At 44.5% G+C, this 20,400-nt stretch overlaps 3 protein-coding genes across 11 annotated transcripts in view; 1 reads left to right on the forward strand and 2 right to left on the reverse strand.

Moving 5' to 3' along the window:
- Positions 1-237: 237 nt before the first annotated feature.
- Positions 238-8,900, reverse strand: TADA2B (transcriptional adaptor 2B). The gene is made up of 2 exons (XM_006258905.4): positions 8,613-8,900; positions 238-5,027 (listed from the first exon to the last, which is right to left on the reverse strand). Exons 1-2 carry the CDS (start codon positions 8,880-8,882, stop codon positions 4,035-4,037), a joined length of 1,263 nt encoding a protein of 420 aa, XP_006258967.1. The 5' UTR covers positions 8,883-8,900; the 3' UTR covers positions 238-4,034.
- Positions 8,901-9,128: 228 nt separating this feature from the next.
- Positions 9,129-11,112, forward strand: CCDC96 (coiled-coil domain containing 96). Its single transcript, XM_059721555.1, has 2 exons — positions 9,129-9,713; positions 10,425-11,112. The coding sequence occupies exons 1-2, from the start codon at positions 9,144-9,146 to the stop codon at positions 10,968-10,970; spliced, it is 1,116 nt and encodes a 371-aa protein (XP_059577538.1). The 5' UTR covers positions 9,129-9,143; the 3' UTR covers positions 10,971-11,112.
- A 2,649-nt stretch (positions 11,113-13,761) lies between these two features.
- TBC1D14 (TBC1 domain family member 14) overlaps positions 13,762-20,400 on the reverse strand; it is a 113,891-nt gene continuing 107,252 nt past the window's right edge. For 8 of the 9 annotated variants that reach the window (XM_019479419.2, XM_019479429.2, XM_019479408.2 and 5 more), the window contains one exon: positions 15,171-18,284. In XM_019479419.2, coding sequence (XP_019334964.2) covers positions 18,219-18,284 — 66 coding nt within the window. In that variant the 3' untranslated portion in view covers positions 15,171-18,218. Of the gene's footprint in view, positions 14,718-15,170; positions 18,285-20,400 lie in introns of those variants that run through there. The other variant, XM_019479434.2, reaches the window with a different exon arrangement.

Genomic DNA, 20,400 nt, shown 5'->3' on the forward strand with positions numbered 1-20,400 from the left:
AAACAAAGCTACAAGTTCCATATTGATATTCCCCCTGGGAACAGAATTTACCCTTGCTTGCTTCTCCCTTAGAGAAACAGGCAACTAAATCTGATAATCTCTGGAACTTGAATCGGTCTTTATTATGTCACCCAAGTGGCTTGTTGCCCTTCCTCCCCCAGAGAAAGAATTCACAGCACTTGCATTTCTAGGAATCCAAGCACCTCTCTTTAACACACAGGCTACATCACTATTCAATCAATAATTGAAAGAAACTTTATTAAATGTAAAAGATCAGCTGTATACAATGGGAAAATGTTTGTTAAAATGCTGTGTGTGTGTGTGTGTGTGTACACACCATGACCATTCATAAGTTTCTACATGATTGCAGCATAGGCAGTGGTGCATGTGGGGCAGTTGCACCAGTATATAATTTAAAAGGAGGCTGATGTTCCCTTTTTTAATTAAGGGAAATCTGATGAACTAAGTATGCTCACCAGGCATCTTCCTTCACAGTATTTTAAAATTGTTATAGCTTAAGAGCAGCTGGGACACATGCAAAAAGCATCTTGTAAGAACTTCAGTAAACCAAAAGGTTAAGTAAAGCCAGTTACAAGTACAAAGAAATTTGCTGCAGCAGCCACACAAAAGGATAATGGCAGAGTGCTTAGCTTGTATTGATTCACAAGGCAGTTTATGGGCAGTGATTCATGCAGGCCCACTATGACTGTTCCAGCACCTTGCTAGGACATCAACAGAAGTGGCAAAGGTTTTTTTTATTCCAGCACACTACAGTTACAAGCCCTCCAGCAGCAAGAAGGGTTAAAAAAAAAAAAAAAAAAAAATCAATTAGTACACACTTGCAGAAGGAAGATGAATGCACCCTTGTTATTGCACAAGCTGCTATTTTTTGTAAGGCTTCATTGGGACTGGATTGATCAGAGGAGCATGTTTCAAGTAGGCATCACCACCTCTGCTTGCGACACCAGGTCAGGCTGCACCACCTTCTAGGCTCACTTGAACCCAATAAGGGGGTCTCCAGTGGGCAAATCAAGTACGCTTAAAGTGTGTAAAAACAGTTGCTTTCATCACAAAGTTAGTAACATGTACATCAAGATGTTAATATAGCACATGAGAAGTAGTACAGATAAATACAGGGTAGGAACTCTTTTTGCCATATTATTTTCATTTCCCCTGCAAGCAGGAGAAGCAGCATAGTTTCAATCAGTTGCTGAGATTAGGGTAATTGTGCCTCAATGTTAAAAAAGTGAGAGGAGCTCAGTCATACAAAGAACACTTGGAATAACTGACCAGTTCCATGAGAGCACACAGAACTATTTCCTCTTAGTGCAAGTCAAAGGAGAGCTGACATTGAGACACTGCTTCTAAGGAAGCCCTTTTTAGATGATTCACTGAAGCAAATGCTCTTGCTCCTTAAATTTGCTTGCAAGGTTAAAATAAATATTGATATCCATCATTTCATACATTAAAAATACTTTATTTTACATTCATTCTGATGTTCAATAAGTTATGTCTAGCACCAAAGAAAACGTCTTTTGGAAGGGCTGAGGAATTAAAAAACTACAAAGTGTTAATGCAGAAGAGTCGATTTATACAATGTTTAAATGACTCGCAGCAGTGCCTAGAAGTCTGATTCCTTTAAGTTATCCATCAGATGGGCTTTAGAGTATTGCTTCACTTAAACCCACTACCAGTGCCAGAGCACCTTGGAAGTATAAAAATTATATAGATTTAAAAACTTACATGAAGTACTCAAGGACTTATACTGAGAGTTCAGAATACTTAATGCAAGATTGGTGGTTTGGCACCCAGGTAACAGGCTGGGGGAAAGAACTAACCATGTAACTCCAGTGCTGTGTTTCAGGATAGAGAGTGCTTGAAATGTCCTCCCTTTTCCCTAGGAATAGGGCATAGGAACTTGGTATGGTTTCTAGTACTAATCTTCTCACGTATTCTTTGCCCTGGGGATGGAGGCTTTTCTTAAAGCTGCTAAGCAAGTTGCAGTCAATCAAACTGCTGCTGGAAGAGTGAGAAAGAAGATTTTGTCCTAAATATTTTACAGGCCATTTTACAGTTGAGCCAAACAAAGCCTTCCACAGCTGAGGATGTGGCCTTTGCTTTTCTGCAAGAATGTCCTATCACAAGCTGAAAAGACAAAGGCACCATTATTTTTCTTGAAATGCTGACTTTATACTTGTACCCTTTCCATATTCAAACCCAGGTAACGCTGTATTGGTAATACTGTACCCTGACAACTAACAATGCTCAGAATTACACCTGTGCTGCATTAAGTCTGATGGTTACTTCATCCACCTCTGCATGAAATGCCACAAGATATTTTGACTGATTAGAAAGCCTGTGTGCGCAATGAAACACCACTTCTCAGACCACCTGCCTTCCAAAGGCATCAAATCGGCCGACTGTTCAGGGCCACCCAGGAAATAAAGACACAAAGAGCTGTAAAAGAGATGACAAGCCCATGACCAGCACATGGATTTCCCTGAACTTTGCAGGGATATCAACTCAAGCAACTCCAACATACAAGTTTAAGAGTATAAATCCTGCTGCTGATCTCTCTTGGAACTTGCCCAATGGGAATAACCTTTTGTTGACTGAGTATGCGCAACCTACTTGTTAGGGAGAAAAACTGGGCTAGTTACAAACACCTTGCTCAATTTGTAGCCCTTAACAAAACCAAAAAAGCCATCAACAGAACCCAAGGCTATTAAGCTGGTAGAGTCACATTCAGTGACATTGCATTAAAGTGGCTCAGATACAGAATACTGCTACCAACTACAGTGAAGATCTTCAGAGAATTTTAAGCTAAGTCTGTTCAAAAGCAATTGTAAAGCCTCTAATAGCTCAGTCACAGTTTCATGTTTTGAGACGGCTTTAGCTGCACACTATGAAATAATTCCACAGTTTATGATCACAATGGTCTGCAACAGAATTACATGAAAAAGACTCAGTTTGAAAAATATCTCTCTGGACCAGTTAGGATCCAAAGAGAAGGCAGGGTAGATAGGTAAAAGTGGACTGTTTCCATGCATGCAGTTGCCTGGACAGCAAAGCACGTATTTAACTCCTGCCCAAGGCTCACAGTAGTTTCATTGAGATCAGGTGCCAACAAGATCCTGAAGCAGTGCACTCCACTCTCCTTGCTAATGCCTCTTTCTGGACAGCCATATCCACTCAAGTAGTTCAAATCCCGAGGTTTCCATCTGCAGAACAGCAGATAGCATAGCTGCTTTGTAACCCTGCAACTTTACTACTGCAGTGGCTGACAGTCAATGCCAAGAGAAACCCTGGAGTTAGTCTGCTGAGGAACATGAAGGCTGTTCATCAACAAAACAAGTGACCAGAGGCAACTTATCTACCACATTTGTACTTACCCAATCCCCGTTCTTGGGTCATCTAACTTCCCTGCTTTTTCTTCACATCCTGACACCACTTTGCTACAATATAGACCCTGGTTAATGAGGAAAAAGATGCTGGAAGCAAAGCAACATTCACAAAACTCCAAGCTTTAAGTATTCTGTGCTTCAGAGCAGAAAATTTTTGCAAGTGTCACTTTGCTGCCAGTACTCTGAGGAGAGTGCAACACAAGAAGACAGGCTCCCACCAAGTGGGATGTCCCCCCTCCCACCCCAAGAAGAGCAGGTGCTGCACCAACAATCCTTTTGGCCAACAATAAGGAGTAAACAGCTACACCACGCTTGGTCTAAACCCATGCGAAAAGATCCATTTCAACAGTGCACCAAAACCTATTAGATCTGATGTACTCATCTACTGTCCATATTTAAAGGGCAAATCTTTCTTCTTAAAGTACTGACTTTAAGATCACACAAGGAGTTACAGGTTAGTATTTTCCATGATCCATTGCAAAGAGTCCCTCTAGACTGAGAGCTGTAAATACTCATGTTTTACAGGAGAAATCCAATCTTGGGGAAAGCGAGAGAAAGTAATGGAGTCCTGTAGCCCGCGGTGAGCCTTTTGTTCGTGGGGATGGGGGGGGCGTTCATTTCAGACAGGTTTTATGAGGCGTCCCTGGATATCCAACCACTTTCTGTTAGAAAATTTAAAATCCTTTTCTTTAGTACCTTATCTAGGTTACTGGGAAGGCGACTTTTTGAAGGAATTCCTTGTCTTTTTTGAAGATGGTCTTTAATTATTATAGTTTTCACAGTCACGTAACGTGCCGGACTCAGATTCAGAGAGCTGCAGAGCACCTTCTCTCTGTCTGACAAGAGTTCAAAGTCCGGCAGGTTTTCAATTGCAGCAAATTCACCATCTTTGCCATCTTCCTTTCCTCTCTTGGAACTGGCAATGTTTTTATTCTCCTTCCTTTTCTCCCGTTTGTGTCTAGCTGCCTCATACTCTGCTGACTCCTCCATTTTGGTGATCCCATTTCGACGGTAGCGCTGCAGCTCTCTAATCTTTGCTCGAAGTATCCTCTCCTTGTGCATGTTCTCAAAGAAGTCTTCAAACTCCTTACAGGACATGAACTGATACAGGGGCCTCAGTTTTAGCCTCAACTCCTTTTCTTCTTTTGTGATCTTGCGTTTTGGAGCCTTTTCCTTGTCCTTTTTATCCTTCCCCAGAAAGGCAGGAACCAAGTTATAATCTCGTGCAATATTTTTTCGCCGTTGTCTCTCCTTAAGTTTTCTTACGTACATATCCACATGAGCTCTTTTTAATTCTATTTCCACATCATCATCATCATAGTTCACTGAAAGGCCACTGATCAGAGTCTCAGCATCTTGGTCGTACTCAATCTCATAGTCATCCCGAAGTGGCATGTACCCCAGCTGCTGCTGCTCTGCCACTGATATGTCCAAAGGTGGGAGAGGGGTGGTCAAGCTAGGAGAAAGTGGGCCACCGCTGGGGCAGGTGTGATCTGTAACTCTGTTGGGGATGGTGTCAGGGATGCAGGCTTTTCCAAGGTTACCATGGATATACATGCTTACATAGTGTTCCATCACTTCCTGGGGAGTTCGGGATGCTCCAACATGAGCAGCCATATCCTCCTAGAAAAAGAACAAAGTCAGAGATTACTGATGGACTGATCATTTCTGAGTTATGCCCAGTGTCACGGATGAGACCTGCATTATCCACACAAACATCCAGCTTTAGATGGCAAAACTACCCAAACTCATATTTTTTTTAAGTTTTCTCCTACACAAGTAAGCAACAATTTTCATAACCATATGCAGACAGAGAATTCACTTATCATCCAAAGAGCTGTTGTGTCAACATTTGGAGACTAAAGTCAAGAATTAAAATATAAACAAGAATTCTACTCCAAATGTAGTACTCCCTGCAGACTCAGAACCAATAACCCCAAATGTAATTTTGGTTTTGCTCAACTGGTTATAAATACATTTTTATAAAAGACACAGGTGAAGGGAGAGGGGAAATCAGTACTTAAAATTCTCTCACAAGAATATTTTTATTTAAGTAAATAACTACACTCAAAAGTAAGTATTTAAAGGGTTCTGGCTCTGTTAGGTAGTAACAATTTAATTCAAGCATCATCAATATGAAAGAGAGAGAGCCATTTTTCTATGTTGCACCTAAACGAGAAAAGAATTTGTTATTAGAGGGTAACAGGATGTTGAGAGGGCAAGAAATGATCTGATAATAATAGCACACTGGAGAAAAACTCAGAATGTGGTAGAGACACAAAATAAGGAAGAAAGAACGGAGGACATTAGATGTGCAGCACCCCTCGGGTTTTTTGGGAGAGGATACATTTTTAAACTCAAATATCTAAAAAAAAAAAAAATCCTGTTGTCAAAGCTCCTTGAAAAACTTAAAATCATCCCTCACTACAACTCCCCTTGCACTTGTATAACATGAATACACTAAGTCCTCACGTAGTTTCTATCTTACCTAGTTCAGTTTTCTCCTCTTCTATACATTAGAAGACAAGGCTAGACAAAACATATCCAGACTGTGAGAAACTTGAACCCTGATCAGATTTTACTGCTGTTGTAACTGTTGCTTAAAGAAATCACAAAACTATTGGCTGACAAAAGCCTTCCAAGAACAAACAAATGAACAACGATAAAACTTCCATTACTAGGTATCTAAATTAAATGGAACAGCTTTGGATGCCACAGTGCTGTGCTTGTATCTTAAATAAATCAGCTAACACTGCATGGCATGTAGCTAGATCAGACTGTGTATAAAAGGATGTTGCTCTGGCACTGCACAGTCTTCCAGAAATGTCCCTCGCTCCCGCAACCCTGATCAACAATGAAACAGTTAACATCAACTTTGCAAGTGCCAACATCTTGAGTTAACATTTCCTGCACAGGAGCTGCTACTTTGTTTTTTAAAGACTCAGAAAGACAACAGGACATCCCATTCACTTAGTTTTCCTTCATCTGACATCATGTTCAGAAATACACAAAACCCTGTAGCAACCTTGTTTGCTGAGCTCCAAATAACTATTCTTAAACACTGGCATTTTAAGAACTGACTTGAACATAAAACTGCACAACAAAAAAGTCATCCACAGGTTGTATTATGTTAAATACGGTCTAAGCAGGGACTACAGATTCTTATCCCATTACCTGGATTATCTTTAAATCCTACGGCTTTGCTGTTCCTGCCATCTCCTTCACCTCTCTCAGTACTGCCCACTCTCCCTTCTTCTCCTCTGTCTTTAAATCGCATGTAAAGCAGGAGGACCATGGTGGCTAATGCCCTGCTGTTGCAAAGGTTGTTAATACAGGCTCAAGAGATCAAAGAAGACTGCCACAATCCCTGCTACAGAAGAAGGCAAACCTTCCAGTCCATACCAATCTGAACTTCAGGTAAAATTTTTTCCTGACCCCAAATGTGGTGATCAGCCTGACGCTGAGTGGAGAGGCAAGACCCTCTAACTGGGAACATCTGGGTTTAAGTCTCAGCAAGAGCACTGGTACAACCTCAATCACAATCTGCAACCTTGGCTTCAGCATAGCTTGCTATGTCCCTTCGCAGTGTCCAACAGAGACAGCTGTTGCTCGTGAAAACTTATGCAACCCTGATTTGGTTACCCTAGGCACACCTACCCTGCTTCTGCCCGACTTCAGGATAACATACCTGATTACCACTCACCTGAACGAGCTAGAAACCAAGTGCTCCCCCACCTCTACCTCAGCATAAAGATCTTAGGCTCTGCCAAAGCTCAGTCTCCTGAGCCAAGGTGGACACATAGTACTTCACTTGGACATCACACCAACATCTGCTGCCCACCACAGCCAGAAAGCAGCTGCACACATGAGCTGCACAGTGACATGAGCCTAGCAGCTGTCAAGAAAACAGATGCAAGCGAAGCAGAAGCATGGACAGCACGGGCAGGCCGGAGGCATCAGAAAGAAGCATCCGACTTTTGGAAGCTGGGGCAAAGTCAGTACCTGACGACAAAGGCTCTGGTGCTGGAAATGACCAAGCTTCCTGTAAGCCCTTGGGGTGCAAGATGCTGCGGTGGGGCAGGGCAGGAAGGAGGCAGCAGCATGGGACAACAGGGTCTGCAGCACCATGGTGTCAAGGACTGGGGATTTTACCAAGAGGTTAAACAATAGATTGGTAGATGGTTTGGGTAGAATCAATCACAATCATGGAGTCGTAGGGGTGGAAGGGACCTCCAGAGCTCATCTAGTGCAACCCTCTGCCTGAGGCACAATCATCCCTATCCAAACTATCCCGTACAATCTGTAATCTAAGCCAGGGGTCAGCAACGTTTTTGGGCAGCGTGCCACAAACCCTTTCTGAACTCGTAAGATGCTGGCGTGCCGGGAGCAGACGGCAGGAGAGCTGCGAGGGGTCTGATCCTTCTTACAGCAGCGCAATCCCAGCCCCTCCTCCGCTGTCTGTCCCAAGACGCACACACACTGCTGCTGGCACCGAGCTGGACCACAGCTCTGCAGACCCCAGTGCAGCTGCTTGCGGCCTCCCCATCCCCTGCCGCGAGCAGCCTGGGATCCGCAGTGGATGGCCCAGAGCCCAGCCCGGCTGTGGCAGGCATCTGGGAGACCAAAAGCAGCCGTCTGTGGAGCCCCAAGCCGGGTGGTGCGCGTGCACCTTGAGCTGGACAGTGGGAAAGGGGCTGGGGCTGCCACCAGAAGGATCCGGCCCTCGCAGCTCCCCCACAGCCAACCCCAAGGACTGAGCAAAATGTCTTCGTGTGCCGCACTGGGCACGCACCGGGGTGGGCGACCCCTACTTCAAGTTCTGTGTGATGCGGCCGCTAGCCTGGGCGCGCGTGCCACAAACCTGACACGCGGCGCAGGCACCTACCTTAGAGGCCTTCAAAAGAAGGCTGGGCGCGCGCCTGGCTGGGGTTACGCGAGCCCAGCCGCCCAAGCAGGGGGACCAGACCTGATCCCACCCTACGCGTGTGTGGACCGGTGACAACGGGCCCAGGTCAAGCAGGGGAACCACCGCCCGCTCCCGTGGCCCCGCGTGGAGGGAGACATCCCCCTCAGGGAAAGGGGGCGCCCTGCCGAGCCCGGGGGCGATGCCCTCCTGACCCCCGAGGAAGGGGCCGGCTCGGGCTGGGCGGCCGCTCCCGCTCCCCTCGCGGGCGACGCTGCGGGAGCGGCTGCCGGCCGCGTCCTTACCCAGTTGCCGAAGCCGAACTGCTCGATGGCGTCGAGCAACAGCTGCTCCTCCCGGCTGCTCCAGCCGCCCTCGGCCTCGGCGCCCCACAGCGTGAAGCGGCCGCCGTCCACCAGCTGGTAGCCGTGCCATCGGCGGTGCGGCCCGATCTCGGCGCCGGCCGAGAAGCAGTCCGGGCACAGCTCGATGTCGGCGCACTCGGTGCAGCGGAAGCGCAGGGAGCTCACCTCGGCCAGGCAGTACACGCAGTACTTCTTCCCCAGCTCCGCCATCTTCCCCCGCCCCGCCCCACATTGCGCACGCGCCGCCCCGCCCCCGCCAATGGCCGCGCGCCCCGGGGGTAGGGCCCCGCCGCGGCCGCCCAATGAGCGCCAGGGGGGCCTGCTCCGCCCCCTCCAATCCCGCCGGGGCGGCGGGGCAGGGCGACAGCGCGCGCCCCAATGAGGGCAGCGACGCCGAGCCGGTTTCCCTTCGTTACAACCAATCAGAGCCCTCGTGGGGGGGGGAGAACCGTTGCTCCGCCCGCCGTTACCATGGAGACGGGGGAAGCTGCCGCCGCGTCTCAGGGCGCCATGGAGCAGCCGGAGGAGGCTGACGAGGAGGAGGAGGAGGAGAAGGAGGAGGCCGAGGCCGAGGCGGAGGCCGAGAGCCCCGAAGCGGGCTCGGCGGCGGAGGCGCGGCGGCGGGCGGAGCTGGTAGAGCAGTACCGGGCGCTGCTAGTCGAGCGCGAGCGGCTGCGCCAGGCCACGGCGCGCCAGCAGTTCCGGCTGCGGGAACTGCTGCTGCAGCGCGGGAAGCGGCCGGACGAGCCGCCGCCGCCGCGGACCGAGCCCGACGCCGAGGAGCGCTACGCGCGCTGCCTGGCCGCCCTGCACGACCTGCAGGCCCTCCGCGCGCAGGAAGCCGCCCGGGCCCAGCGCCGCCGGGCCGCCCAGGAGACCGCCTGCGAGGAGGCGCGGGGCCGCGCGCGGGCGGCCGCCGCCGCCTACCGGGCCTGCGTGGCCGAGGCGGCGGCGACGGGCAGGCGGCGGCCGGGCGGGGAGCGGGCCGAGCTGGAGCGCCTGCAGGCCGCCGAGCAGCGCAAGGACGAGGAGATCAGCCAGGTGAGGCAGCACGGGGCTTCGCGTTACCGTATTGTTCTGTCACTAAAGTGCGGGAGTACACCAGGAAATACGGCAGCAAGCGCTCCTGGGCAGGAAGGAAAGTCAGGTTGCTATATCTTCCTGTCAGTAATTGGGATGCGTGAGTATGCAAAGAAATACAGCAGCGAGCGCCCCACCAGCTCCTGCGCAGGAAGGAGTGAAGGTCGCGTTACTATATTGTCCTGTCACTAGTTGTGATGCGCGAGTACACCAGGAAATACGGTATCAAGCGCTCCATGAGCTCCTAGGAAGGTCACATTGCCGTATTTTCCTGCCAGTAGTTAGGGTGATTGAGTATGCCAAGAAATACGGCAGCAAGCAGCCCACCAGCTTCTGAGCAGGAAGGAAGGAAGGCCACGTTACTGTATTGTCCTGTCACTAGTTCGGATGCATGACTACACCAGGAAATACGGTAGCGAGCACTCCATGAGCTCCTGGGCAGGAAGGAGGAAAGGTCACATTACCATATTGTCCTGTCGGTAGTTGGGGTGCGTGAGGATGCCAGGAAATACCGTAGCCAGCGCTCCAGCAGCTCCTAGAAAGGAAGGAAGGTCGCATTACCGTACTTTTCTGTCAGTAGTTAGGGTGCGTGAGGTACTTTTCTGTCAGAGTTGGGGTGCGTGAGGATGCCAGAAAATCCTCACACCTTTCTGCCCACTCCCACCGTTTCAGGTACGCCTGGAGAACATCAAGCTGAAGCACAAGATTGAGCAGCTAGAAGCAAGACTGAAGGCCCAGGAGGAGCTGGCTGAAGGGCTGCACCTCATTGACTTCGAGCAGTTGAAGATCGAGAACCAGACCTACAATGAGAAGGTGGATGAGCGCAACGAGGAGCTGCTGAAGCTCAGGAAGAAAGTCACCACCACAGTGCAGGTCTTGACACAGCTCAAAGAGAAACTGCAGTTCGTGGAAGCCGAGAACCAGGAGAAGAAGGTCGAGTTGCTGGAGATCGAGGCAGTGCTGGCACAGAAGAGAGACGTGCTGACCAAAACTAAGCAGGCCAGGGATCGTTTACGGGCAGACAATCAGAGGCTGCAGCAGAAGTGCGGCCTGCTGGGGAATGAGGTGCTGCTGCAGGACTTTGAGAACAAGGTGGATGCTGCTCAGGTGCTGAATCAGCAGCTGGAGAACCTGAAACAGCACCATGCTGGTCTCACCATTGCCTGCAAGGGATTCAAGAAAAAAATTAAGGAAGCCAAATCCTTTCTATCGCCGTGAAGATACCGGAGGGAGGCAAGATCTTTAGAGACACCAAAACCGGGGGTGGGGGAGACTACAAATAAAAGTACTGGGAAATACCAAATATATATTTTTTTTTGTACAGGCAAAAGAATAAACTAAATATTTTACTGGAAAATAATCTCCTTTCTAAAGCATGTTTACTACTATTTATTGTGCAGGAGACTGCCATGCAGTTCTGCCTATCAAATGGCCCTTGAAGAAACCAAGCACATTTAGCCATTTTTTAATTGAAATATTTCACACTTAACAACATATCTGACATTGTAACCCCTGGCAAAGACCGAATCAACCTAAAGGTCTTCTGGTTCTGCTATTAACACATCTTGTGGCCTCTGCAGTTTCAGTTTCATTTTTGGAAACTCAAGCATACTCACCTGGTCGTTAAGTACATTTTTTTAAAATACTGAATTTTTAAAGCTATTTCTAAAGCTATGAATGTGCATTACACACACTGTTTTTCTTTGCTGTTCCGATTAAGAAATTAAAGGTAAAGAATGATTTGATGCTTAAGGTCACTACAAAACACAACACTAAAAATACAATATTTCATAGTTGATCTTAAAATTTCAAACCCAGTAGTCATGGTGACTCAGCTAAGAAGTTAAATCAGTGGAGAATTTAATTCCAGAAGCTCTGATTCATTAATCATTAGATAATTTCAACTACATATTCAACATACGTGAAAGTCTTCTGAGAAATGATAGACCGGAGGTTGTAACATTCCAATTACAAAATAAAAAACAAAAATACCATCATTACTGTCCCGTTCTAAAAATGTGCACACAAACTTGTCTTGAAATGCATTGGCCAAACTAGTGGCAACGAGACTAGTACATGGTGCTAAGAAGCTTGGAACAGGGGCTTACCCTTGCTTGTTTCTCCAAATGATCTCTATGGTAGATCTTTTATGGGGTTTATTTTTTTGAACCACTTCACTTCAAATATTGGCATCACAACTAAAAATGGATGCAAGAGGGCACAATTCAGTCTGTAGCAAAGAAGCAGGTCAGTTCAGTACTGAGAACTTGAGCCTTATTATTATTAAGCCATCCCACACAGGGTTAGCATTGACAATATGGTCCAGTAAGTCTTGCCTTGCCTCCTCTTAGAATTTAATTTGACCAGATGCCCCGGAAGAGCAGTTAAAAGATCTGTCTTTTAAAGAACAGTTAAAAGATGCAGTAAAACACACTACAAGTCACACTTATTTGTACGTACTGAAGCTCGACTAACTGCTAAACCTGCAGTAGTATGGAGGCAGTTTGAAAAGTAGGGTGTTACTTAAAATACATTTTACTGCAGAGTTAATAACTTTGTACCCATCACTAGTCAGTATAAGAAGAAAATTATCTTAAATCAGAAGTGTCAAAAGCATCTAGCCCTGCAGGCTGGATCAGTGGTGCAGGGCTGGCTACCCCTGCAGACTGGATCAGGCCCACAGGACCTCTCCCTCACCATGCTAGTTCAGGACCTGGTATGAAGAGGCTGGGTACTTGGCTGCTACCATGGGAACAAGCCACAGTATCAGACTTCTTACTGCCATGCTGCTAGGGCTTGGCTCCAGGATCGCAACTCTTGCCTGGGCACTTTGCTGCTGCAGGAACAAGCTGCAGTCTTGGTCTCCTTTCTGCGGCACTGCTGGGGCTCTAGCACTGTTTCTCTCTCCTGGGTTCCTGGCAGCCAAGCCAATGACAGCTGTGCTGCTGGAGCCCTGCAGCTGCAGCCAAATGCCTGGGCAAGAGCCATGGCACCAGAGCCCCAGCATCAGCATGGGAAGAAGCCTGGTGTCATGGGTGCTCGGCTGCCGTGGGAACAAGCCACAGTGCCAGGCTTCTTCTCTCAGTGCTGGAGCCTCAGCAGCATAGCAGCTCATACCCAGGTACTTGGCTGCAGCCATGAGAAGGTCCTCCCTCACCCCCATCAAGGCTGTGAGCCATATGATCTGGCTCTGCAAGCCAGATGTGGCCCAAGTACTCTGTTTGACTACCCTGGCTTAAAAAAAAAAGAGTAGTCTTGTGCAAGTGAAGCACTTGTTTATTTTTGCATTTTGGTAAAAGGTGTAACAATACAAGTAAAAGATTCCTTGAACCAGAATTGCCCCATCTACTTTGTCTCATGTAACTTGTAGATCAACTTGTAGTTTTATCCCTATGCCCTCTTCCATACCACTTGTGAAGAGAAACCACATTTTGTGCGACTCTCCCAATTCTAAACAGAGTAGCAAAGTTACTCCTATTCACTGAACCAGTTTAACTTTGGTCCCAAAGCCTTGCCAGGATGGCTGGATTTTCTTTTCAGTAATCAAGCTGCATTTTTCTTTGAGACTAAAAAGAAATTTTAAAAAGATAAAGTTTCCCATAAGCTGTTTACTTTAATAGACTAAAGATCAAGGGCTAACATTCCTGTTGTTTTCACAACCATGGGAAATGACAAGTGATGGGGACAGCAGGAAAGAGCTTCCTTGGAAAACTCCTCTGTGCTGGCATTTGCTCTTTGCTCTTGAGTTTGTAGATAATTTGGGCATGCATGCGTGCACATGTACACACCCAAAAAACTCCCCCAAATGAGAAATATTTACACTACAGCCTCATGTACCTTTCTAAGTATTTCCTCTTTGTCAATACAGTGACAAAACCATTGCAACTTTGTGGCCTTCTAAAACCCTCCTAAGAGATTAACTGTAAATTATGAGGTGATGCCAGGGGATCTATAAATATAAAACCCTTATCCCTCTTCTGTGAGGAAAAATATAACATGGCACAAGTCAAAAGAGATAAAAATCCTCTTTATTCACAAGCTCTGTGTTAACATGTGGTAGCTGAGAAAAAGGAAAGCTTCCCTTCCTCCACCAGTACTTTCCAGCAAACTGAGATTATATCAACCAGAGGTAAGGAAGAATAAAGCCAGTTAAAGGAAAAAAAAAAAAACCTTTGTAGTGTTTGCAAATGTAGAGTTCCTATTTGATTCAGTGGATGCAGACAGCATTCCTTGTCAACATATTTGGAAGACTTCTCCTAAAAGAAAGGGCTTCTGATTTTAGGTTTTAACTCATAAAAGACCCCAATAAAAAGTGAAATTGTTCATCCAAAACACTGAAAACAGAAAGACCACTATAAATGGATATTTGATTCATGCTAACTTTCACTCCTTTCTTTAGGTAATGTCTGTGCTCCCCAGATCATCAATTCCTGCTGGTTATATAAAACCCACCTCAACTACTGTGTGGCAGCAAATTCTTACATGTCTACTGAAGACAAAGATGGGGACAATTGTACACATATGCTATAAATAACCATCCAATAATACAAATTATTGAAACAAAAAACCCTCCACAGAGCAGCCACAACGAATACCTGGGACCATCAGAATTCTATTATGGAAGAGAACAAAGGAAAGAAGATGGGAGGTGCAAGTCCTAGAATCATGATAAATACAGCAGGACACATATTAGATCTTACCTGCTTTTTGTTGTAGGACCATAAAAAATGGTCAGCAAAGTTTATATGAAATGCACTTAAATCAGAGCTTCAAAAGGGGATGTAAAGCATTAACATGCCAAGTCATTTTATAAACACTCTCCCCTCCTACCCTCTGAAATGGGTCCTGTTTAGGCAAGAATTATGGGTAGGGCTTCTGAATTCACGATTGCACAATTTTTGCAGAACATATGAAATTGGGTGGGCTCCGTGAAAACTGGTGGGCCTTGTAATTTTGGCGAGGTCACTGCAAAAAAAAAAAATAAATAAATAAATAAAAAATACTGAAATTAATTTTCACACAGGCTGCCAGCATGACAGGCTACCTCCTCCACCCCTCGCTACTGATTGGCTGAGAGGGCTGCCTGTTGTACAGCCCTGCCCCCTGTACCAATTGGTAACAAGGGGTGGGGCTGCATTATGGACAGCCCTTGCAGCAAGGGGCAGGGCCACAAGGGCCCACGAAAATGGCAGTCAGCCCCAGAATCTGCCCATGAAATTGGCCAGCCACCTCCTCCAGTTAGGCAGACCCCTAATTCTAGGTAGAAATGTGAAAGCCATTAACTAAACCATTTGGGGTATCTTTTTGGAACTAAAAGCTTCTAAAATGCCACATTAAAAATAAAACTAACAAACCCAAAACAGAAGCCTTCTACAGAAATTCAGGAACTTAGTTTTGGATGACACCGGCACCACGTGATTAAGGTAACTTTACTTGACTTTATTTAATAAAATCATATATTTACAGTTCAAAAAAGTTCCAGTTTGATACACTTACCTAAACAAAACAAACCGATAACTACATAAAAACAATCTGAACATGATATACAGAGGGTGTATCAATGGGTTTCTATACGTTCTAGTATTTAAAACATCCAAAAATATAAGCCGTTATAAAGTACCCTTTAAAATTAAATTCTTTTCTAAACGATACTTTTAACTACTACTGATTGAAGATGCAAAATTGTTTTTATTATAAAGTGCAGGTTGCACAAAAATCTCAAACCTGGTTGAAGTCTAGTTTCTCTAATTTGCTGCATGTAAAGTGAAAATTGCAGGCTTCTGAAATATTGCAGCATTTTAAGTCTACTTTAAACTCATGGAGGGAGAAGGGGGAGAATAGCTCTGGTGTGATGCAGACATGTGCCAAATAAGGGGAAGAAGTCTCATGCATTGTCTCACATGTACCCTTGAATGCTCAAACAACAAAAGCAAATTAGCAAAATGGGTTATGTAATCCCTGAATTTATTATGGAATTCTTCCTTACTCGCTAATTAACAAGATTTGGTATACTGTCAGAAACTTAAAAAAAGCTGTAGTGGTAAGCAATCCTAAGCTATTACTACACATCTTAATATATTGGGGTTTTTTTTTTTATCAAAATTCAAGCATATTTTCAAATCAAGTCTACTGAAAAGTTTAAACAATTGCATCTTTAGGCAGGTGAAAAAGGTTTTCCAAATGCAGTTTTTAAACAAACTGTGCAAAGCTCCTTATTGCATTGCTTTTCTTCATTACATAAAGAACAGACCATATGTACACAAAGAAAACAATTAGAAAATATATACATCCTCAAAGAACAGGAAAAAACCCAACAGAACAAAAATAATTACATCTGCCAGTTACAAACAGTGCACGAGTACTGCAGCAGGCCTTTTTCTGACAACCACGCCCATTTTCAGAGTTACATTCAACAATATTGGGAAGGGAGGAAAAGAAGAACAGATCAAGGATTGCTGCAAAAATACCACGGCTAAAGAATGCATTCTTGCAAGATGACTGAGCCATATCGCAGAAGACTTGGTTTAAAAGGAAATGGGCACTAAATTGTGATGAAAACCAAGTTACAGTCTCAAAGCTAGCTACAGTACCATCTAATTGAACGTATACCAAGGAAAAAGTTGGTCTGAGTAAGTTTAGTAAGTCACGTAAAAATATAGTGCAAATGTTTTGAATGTTAGGCCTCTCTACACCTTCATGTAAAGGCATATTTGTGGTATTTAAAAGGTATTAATGTCAATCAATAGCTACTGACCTTCCAGCTTTCTATTGCACTTAAAAGCACGTAACATGAGTACCAATCACAGGAGGACCAAAGGTAAGCAATTTCAGATGAGGGAATGGAAACATTACCACATCTATGCCTGATTGCTTATCTTCACAAAAAAATTACCAATTCACCCCTTACTGAAGAAATTAAAGGTCAGTATCAAAAACAAACTAACTAACCAATTACACTGGGTGCACAGGGAAGGAAGGGAAAGAGGCCAAAGAGGTAACAGACTTGCAAGCTGCATTTGCATTTCATATTCTCTCTGACCAGGAGTTCTCAAACACTTAACACAGAAAAGTCATGGTGAGCCTTCTTAAATATTATAGTCAAAATACCACATAAGGAGATTAATAATAATTTGCATGTATAATGTGGTCATTTGACATTAGATGCTGTATGTACTTGGAATGCAAGAGTGTGCAAATACACTTCCATTTTAAGCCAATGTTAATTTTAGTTTCCCCTAATTCATATTTGTTCCAGACAACACTAAAACAAAATCAGCCTAGAGGACAGACTGAAGGATGATGTTAAACAAAAGATACAAGCCTGGAGAGTTCAGGATTCCCATTTACTCTATCAAACATATTGCTTCAGTTAGTTTCCCTTTTCAGACCTGCAATTCATACTATTTATAAAGCACATGATGCGATACACTTTCTTGTAAAGTGGAAAACATACAGCATGGGCACTTATGATTTACAATCAAACATTAAGTTGAAGGCAGAAAAGTTTAACTGTGTAACAAAAAAACATAATTGAAGTTTGCTGTCTCCAAACTTAAGTGTATTACAGTGTGTTCCAGGCTGGTCTTAAAACAGCTAGATGGATTGATTCATTTTATTTGTCCTGTTAGCATTTACATTTGACATTCCTCAGTAAACCTCATTTGCTTGTTGCTATTTAGGAGCACTTTACCTGCTATTAAAAGGGAAATGGAATTGAACCCATACAGAGCAATGTTAGTGTAATGCCAAGGATTACACCTTGATGAACACAAGTAATTCAGTGGGATTAAATTTAGCTCTTCCCCAGTGCATCCAAATTGGAAAACACTATTGAAAGTCATCTTAAAAATGGTCTCTGCTGCTGTACTAAAAGTCTGACTTCATCCTTCTTAGTCAAGTGTATTTTCTACTTAACATTTTTGTTAGTGAATGGAATGCAGTTCTATTTTTAATCTAATGATATCTTTGGTAAATGGGGCCTAAAGCCTTTAAAAACAGGAATCATTTCTCAAGAAGTGGTCCTCACCCCACTTAACTATAAATACCAGCACCAGGTATTGAAGATCCAGATCTAGTTACACTCTTGGATATGGGATGTATATTCTGGCTAAGGATCAAACTAGGGGAATAGATTTCAAAGCACGATCAATGACCAGTATTTTAAAATAATCATTGAAATAAAAAAGGAAAACTTAAAATGGTTTAGGTTCACTGTCTTCATTAAAAGTGTAGAATGTGTAATGCTGTCCTCACACATTCTACTGAGCTTCTTTAGGCTAGGCCTTGGTTTTGTTATTTAAAATAGGTCCCTTCCCCTTATTTTGTTTTCTGTTAAGGCCATCATCTCCAATGCTAAGCAAAACTCTGAAACACTTTGATGCAGCTCCATGTATGTCAAGCTGTACTCAGTCCATTTGCCATTTAAATTCTTTTCCCCTGGGCATCAATTTGAAGCAGCCATAGTTTTCAGTGCTTGAGTGAAGGGCTTCCTTTCTCCATTTCCCGGCTGTCTTTCTGCAATGCAGTCAGTACCTGAGGTTTTTGTAAAAGGGAGCAAAAAGGCAACATGTAACAGCTTAAGGTTAAAAAGTGTCCTCTATCACAAGAACAAGTACAATGCACTCAGCTAGGCAGGAGTTTCCCAATTACTTTCAAGCAAGGAGGTTTCAAGAATGATATTTTATCTATATTCATAGATTTTAATTATTTTTATATAAATAAAAACTTTATATCCAAACTTTAAAAAGTTCCTTTGCACTGAATGAAAGTCCTGGAATGGTTAACAAGACAAGACTTTTGGCCACTAAGATATATAAAACAATCTAAGCTAAAAAGGAAATATGCACTATACAGCCTAGGTGTTAAGTTCTCAACTTCCATCCCCAATTGCAATGTAAAATCTACTGCTGCCAAAAGATGCCTGGGGGAAAATATATTACCAGAATGAATCCCAATAACTACAGCAGATAAAACACTACCAGTCAGAGATAATAAGCTCTCCAGTCAAATCCCAAATGACACTGCCTTGGTCAAGTCACTTCACCTCTATCTGAAGAGTCTTCTGACTCAGGTTAGCTACTCATTTATTGACTGGGATCTGTGGCAGGACAACTGTTTCTAATTTATTTATCATTCCAGTCAAGACATCCTCTGCGCACCTGGGCTCTCAGGGCACCTTTAGACATGCTCTGGGGTACGGGCCCTTTAATCAGAGTGGCTCTCAGAAGATACTTAAAGTGCCCGTAGTCTCATGTATTCAGCATCCTGTGCTTCAAAATAGTGGTGGGTGAGCTTTAACTAAGGCTCGTTTGACAAGCTTTAGTTAAAGCACCTTGCTGTCATCTTGAATCGCAGGGACACTGAATACGCAAGATGCTGAGGCTGCTGGACTGTGCTAATTAGCATGCTCCAGTCTGCTCCAACATGTGCTAATTAGGTGCCCTTAAAGTTTGGGTAAGGCACTCCAGATACACCAATACATTTTACATCAAACCAGGGATTCACCAACTTTTGTTCATGCAGGACTGCTTAAAGGTGGGACATCACGCTAGGGGCCACAAAGTGAAATTCCAATGCAGTATCTTTGTACAATAGATATAATGTCACATGTTTTATATATACAAAGTTACAATAAGAAGAATCCAATATCAGCAAGAGCTTAATATCAGCAGGAACTTAATTTTACACAGTCAACTTCCCTTGCCAATGAAAGGCATCAGGGTAGATGTAACTAAGTATCTCCCAAGCCATTCAGCACATCCTTAACAGTGGATCAGAGAGCTGCTGCTCAGGTTTGCCAATTAATTACCACTGAATAGAGTCAATAGCTCCAGCCTTGCTGATCAGCTGGTTCTGTTGAAGATGGCCACCACTAAAAAGTCCCTTTATGGACTGCATACAAACACTTCTTAGATTGTGTGTGGCCTATGGGCTACACTTTAGGAGCCCCTGCATTGAACCCTCAGAACAGGGACTGAGACACAGACCTACGCCTCACTCATGGTCGGTCTCTCTCACTCTTTAGCTCTTTTTTTTTTTGTCAAGGGGTACAACTTCAAGAAGAAGGATGAGGGAGTGTTTTCCCCTCAAGAACAGTCAATAATCAGGTAACTCTTCAAGGAGTGGTAGATGCAAGTTAGAATCTGTTCAGGCAGGAGTGCACAGCATCCAGGTTCTCCACTTCCTGGATGAGTTTTCTAGGACTTGGGGAAGCACCACTTCCCCCATTAAAGGTACAGTGAATGGCACCCATTTCTGAAAGGAATAACTCAGGTGCCAAATTCCACAGTCTGGGGCTATGAATCAAGGCACTTGCTACAGCTCAAGAACCCGAGTCCTTAAGGGAAGGAAAGGCACGCACCTCTCAGCAGTATCCCCCATGGTATGCTGGATGATGTGAATCTCATTTTGAAGCACTTAACTCCCCTCATACACTGTACGGAGTTTAGATGCCTAACCCAAGACCTATGGACTCAAAGAGCCAGGCATCAAAAAATTAGGTGTTGAAATGTTCAGCATCACAACACCCAATTCTTTTTTAATGCAGCTTCGACTCCCATCTCCACGTAGACATATTTAGAAAGCAAGATTTGCTTTGCCCTATTTGACTGATTTGGCAGTTTGACAAGTAGTATCAACATGAGGAAAA

This window comes from Alligator mississippiensis, chromosome 2 (assembly GCF_030867095.1).
Source record: "Alligator mississippiensis isolate rAllMis1 chromosome 2, rAllMis1, whole genome shotgun sequence".
Lineage (NCBI taxonomy): Eukaryota > Metazoa > Chordata > Crocodylia > Alligatoridae > Alligator > Alligator mississippiensis.